The sequence below is a fragment of the Schistocerca piceifrons genome, chromosome X, assembly GCF_021461385.2.
Source record: "Schistocerca piceifrons isolate TAMUIC-IGC-003096 chromosome X, iqSchPice1.1, whole genome shotgun sequence".
Taxonomy (NCBI): Eukaryota; Metazoa; Arthropoda; class Insecta; order Orthoptera; family Acrididae; genus Schistocerca; species Schistocerca piceifrons.
The window spans coordinates 490926835-490931609 of NC_060149.1; the positions used below are offsets into that span (position 1 = coordinate 490926835).

The following is a 4775-nucleotide window of genomic DNA, read 5'->3' on the forward strand; positions in this document are numbered from 1 at the left end:
GACATATTTTTAAGCTATTGTAATGATACAACACAATTGCTTAGCAGGTTCTAAGACCTTACCTCCTATAGTTCACAAAAGTTATGGAATGCAATTAAATTTTGTTTTTAAAAATAAGATGGTATGAAAGTACTGATTACGTTTTATGTTGTGATAATGCAGGTGTTGCTGACGGCGATCACGCTCTGGGACAGAGCACCCTGGGACCTGAGCTGCACCCTTGCCATCCATTCCATAAGAGGCACCCACACTACAGCAAGCATCACAGCCAGTACCCAGTTTGCAACAGACAGTTAAAAATGATGAATTCTGGACAGCAGACGCCACAAGTGTCATCCTTGACATCACAGCCACAAGAGATGACAAATGAACCTCAGGAAATGCAACAAGGGAGGACTAGCCAATGCCACACGGGAAGACAAGTTATGACGGTACCTCAACATGTGCAAAAAAAATCATCTCAGTCGCCTCAAGGGCCCAAAGATCAGCAAACACTGCCACATCAGGCACCAGATGTCCCACCAATGCCACTGCAGATGTTAAGACCCATGCCTGCTCCTGAACAGACAAGACAAGTGATCCAGCATGTGTTACAGCAAAGGCCACAGGAGGTATGCACATCACAGCAAACATCTCAAATGTCACAGCAGGAGAAGCAACAAATGAAAACTGTATGTCAGAAGATGCAACAAGCAAAGACCATGCAACATCAGATACTAGTTGCGACAGTGTCAAAAAAAGTACATGCATCTACTGGAAGATCAACACCTGCTCCTGTGATGGCTGCACCACAACAGGTGCTAGGAGAAACTCCTTTGAGACGGCATGTGTCAGAAACTCATCGAAAACAAGGGATAACTACATTACAACAAATGCAAGTGAAGACTCAGCAACATCAGAAACAACAAGAGATGACTGAATTACTGAACAGGGAAGGATCGACACTTGCTCCTGTGATGGTTGCACAACAACAGGTGCTAGGACAAACTCCGGTGAGACAGCATGTATTAGAAACTAGTAAAACACAATGGACAGATACATTACAGCAAATGCAAGTGAAGACTCAGCAACATCAGAAACAACAAGAGATGAGTGAATTACTGAACAGGAAAGGATCGACACCTGCTCCTGTGATGGTTGCACAACAACAGGTGCTAGGACAAACTCTGGTGAGACAGCATGTATTAGAAACTAGTAAAACACAATGGACAGATACATTACAGCAAATGCAAGTGAAGACTCAGCAACATCAGAAACAACAAGAGATGACTGAATTACTGAACAGGGAAAGAGCAACACCTGCTCCTGTGATGGCTGCACCACAACAAGTACTAGGAGAAACTCCTGTGAGACAGCATGTGTCAGAAAGTCATCGAAAACAAGGGATAACTACATTGCAACAAATGCAAGTGAAGACTCAGCAACATCAGAAACAACAAGAGATGACTGAATTACTGAACAGGGAAGGATCAACACCTGCTCCTGTGATGGTTGCACAACAACAGGTGCTAGGACAAACTCCGGTGAGACAGCATGTATCAGAAACTAGTAAAACACAATGGACAGATACATTACAGCAAATGCAAGTGAAGACTCAGCAACATCAGAAACAACAAGAGATGACTGAATTACTGAACAGGGAAAGAGCAACACCTGCTCCTGTGATGGCTGCACCACAACAAGTACTAGGAGAAACTCCTGTGAGACAGCATGTGTCAGATACTCATCGAAAACAAGGGATAACTACATTGCGACAAATGCACGTGAAGACTCAGCAACATCAGAAACAACAAGAGATGACTGAATTACTGAACAGGGAAAGATCAACACCTGCTCCTGTGATGGCTGCACCACAACAAGTACTAGGAGAAACTCCTTTGAGACAGCATGTGCCAGAAGCTCATCGAAAACAAGGGATAACTACATTGCAGCAAATGCAAGTGAAGACTCAGCAACATCAGAAACAACTAGAGATGACTGAATTACTGCACAGGGAAAGATCAACACCTGCTCCTGTGATAGCTGCACCACGACAGGTGCTAGGAGGAACTCTTTTGAGACAGCATGTGTTAGAAACTCGTCGAAGACATGGGACAACTACATTGCAGCAAATGCAAGTGAAGACTCAGCAACATCAGAAACAACAAAAGATGACTGAATTACTCCACAGGGAAAGACCAACAGCTGCCCCTGTGATGGCTGCACCACAACAGTCACTAGGAGAAACTCCTGTGAGACAGCATGTGTCAGAAACTCAACCAACACAAAGAACAACTACATTAGAGCAAATGCAAGAGAAGATTCAGCAACATCAGAAATTCCAAGAAATGGCTGAATTACTGCACAGGGAAGGAGTATCTCCTCTAAAACTAGTGGCAGTTGTGACTTCACTGCCTACACAGCAGAGAGCATTACATGTATTTCTTATACCAAAGCATGCATTACAACCTACGCCTACTCAACAGAAGGCCAAAGTGGAAATGAAGGCTTCACAGGAAAAACCAAAAATGACAACTCCATTGCAACAGAACCCACGAGTTCACCCTACATCTTCAAAGATGCACATACTACAGCGTTTACATAAAGAGCTCACTGCTTTTCTGCAAGAGGTACAATTTTCTTCAGTGTTGGAATTACTGTCACTGGCACCAATGCTATTTCCAAAGCCACCATCCAAAGGATCATTTGGTAACATAGCTTCTGGAAGTGACAACGTAAAAAAAAGAAATGATGGTATTCAGAACCAACTGTAAGTATTTAACAACTACTAATTCTCAAAATCATTTATCTGAGGTAACATTTTGGTATGGGATTGGGCATAGGTTTTTGCAAATAAATACTCCACTATTAAATTTTACATCATCCTTCTGTTGCTGTTTTCTCTGCTCTGCACTTCTCCACCTGTGTGATTTTGAACAGATACTGTAGACAATGTCTCTTGTATCTGAAGCTTTTTTTTATTATTTATTTATTTGCTTGTTTACCCCTGCCAGATTAATGCCTTCAGTCTCTCTCTTCCATCAGACTACACACTTTACAGCTTAAAGTGCAGACATACTTCTTTGTATGTGACCATAAACTTATGTTATATACAGTGTAATATGATTAAAGCTTACAGGGCCCAAGGAAAGAAAAAGGAGAATAGAGAGGAAAGAATACATGTCTAAGACTTTGGGTATCATATTGATTTTGCAGGGTGTGTTGTATATGTGTGAGCACAGTTTGAAGTTTTATGAACCAGTTTTAAGTGAAGAATCTAGAGATGTTCTTCAGCCACCAATGTACGGCTCTCATAGGAGCCACAAAGACAAAATTAGTCTAATTACAACACACGCAGTGGCATTTACTCTATCAGTCTCCCTGCACTCCATACACAGTTGGAACAGGAAGAAACAGCAACATGTGGTACCATACTAAGCACCCTCTGCTCTGCTCTACACAGTGATTTGGAGAGAACTTATGCAAATGTAGATGTAAGTAGGAATGGACATTATAGACTATAACTGGGCTGGGTCTGATACTCTTCTATGAGGGCTGTCACTACACCTTTTGATGTATACTATTAACATATAGGAATCTTTGAAATCAATTAATTAATAAGATGTATAAGTGTAGATAGTGACAGATGGGGAGGAGAACTTGCCCTATTCCCCTGTTGACTGGATCCAATTACAGAACCAGGTATATTCTCTGGCAGAATAGATTGTAGAATTCTCGAGACTAGCAAACTAGTGTCGACACTACATACTACCACCATGATGGACATACTCCCATCTAGAAATATGAGGGGGGAACATATATAAGGGCCTTAAAATATTCTATTTGCAAAATCCTAATGTTTAACACATAGAAAATATTTGTGGGCTCTGAAACATAGAAGTCTAATATTAAATACAAGTAACAAATATTAATTTTTGCATTTTACACAAATTTATCTTTAATTTATGGAGTCCTGGCATTGAAACATTGTTGTTGAGTAAAAGAAAGTGAGGTCTCTCACAAAAAGTCTGAAATCTGATCAGTGTGTGCGTCATACTTCACAACTTGAGTGAAAAATCAAAAGTTTTAACATTTTGTTACATATGCTACTTATTTACGCTTTTTAGATGTGTTCTCAGCTCTTATGGGTATCTGAATATCACAGCCAAAATTGCAATAATCTTTTGTGTTCAGATTCATGTTGTCACACAATGTCATGTTTCATGTTCTTACAAACTCATCACTCTGCACACAGTGTTTTTGTTAGTTTAGAACCTTCATTTTTTTTTTTAGTTGGTGTCATCATCACACTGCAGTCCAGCACATCACAAAATAAACGTTATTATGAACTGCCCAATACCAAGATACTGAGTCACAGTGGAAATATTATGTAGCAAATTCCTCATGACTGGTATAACAGATGGAATTTAAGAAATCTCCATACATAATTTATTAAGCAACATAGGAGACTTACATTCAACATCTTCATAGAGAATATCAGCACCATTAATTGTCTGATGTGACTGGAATACATTCTTTGAAATTCTGAAGGTAGCAGGCATGAAAGATTGGGAGTAAAGGGTTATCTACTACCTCACCTTGTACAGAAACCAGACTGCAGTTACATGCGTTGAAGGACATGAAAGGGAAGCAGTAGCTGAGAATAAGTGAGACATGTTGTTGTATGTTCTCTATGTTATTCAACCTGTATACTGCATAGCAGTAAAGAAATAATCTAAAAAAACTGGAATTCAGGAAAATAACTTACTTTAGAGGGGAACTGAATGAAATGGATA

General features: G+C 40.0%; 1 protein-coding gene across 1 annotated transcript; it reads left to right on the forward strand.

The window, feature by feature from the left end:
- Positions 1–299: 299 nt before the first annotated feature.
- On the forward strand, positions 300–2753 carry LOC124722455 (mediator of RNA polymerase II transcription subunit 15-like). Its single transcript, XM_047247613.1, has one exon. The coding sequence runs from the start codon at positions 300–302 to the stop codon at positions 2751–2753; it is 2454 nt and encodes an 817-aa protein (XP_047103569.1).
- The last annotated feature ends 2022 nt before the right edge of the window (positions 2754–4775 follow it).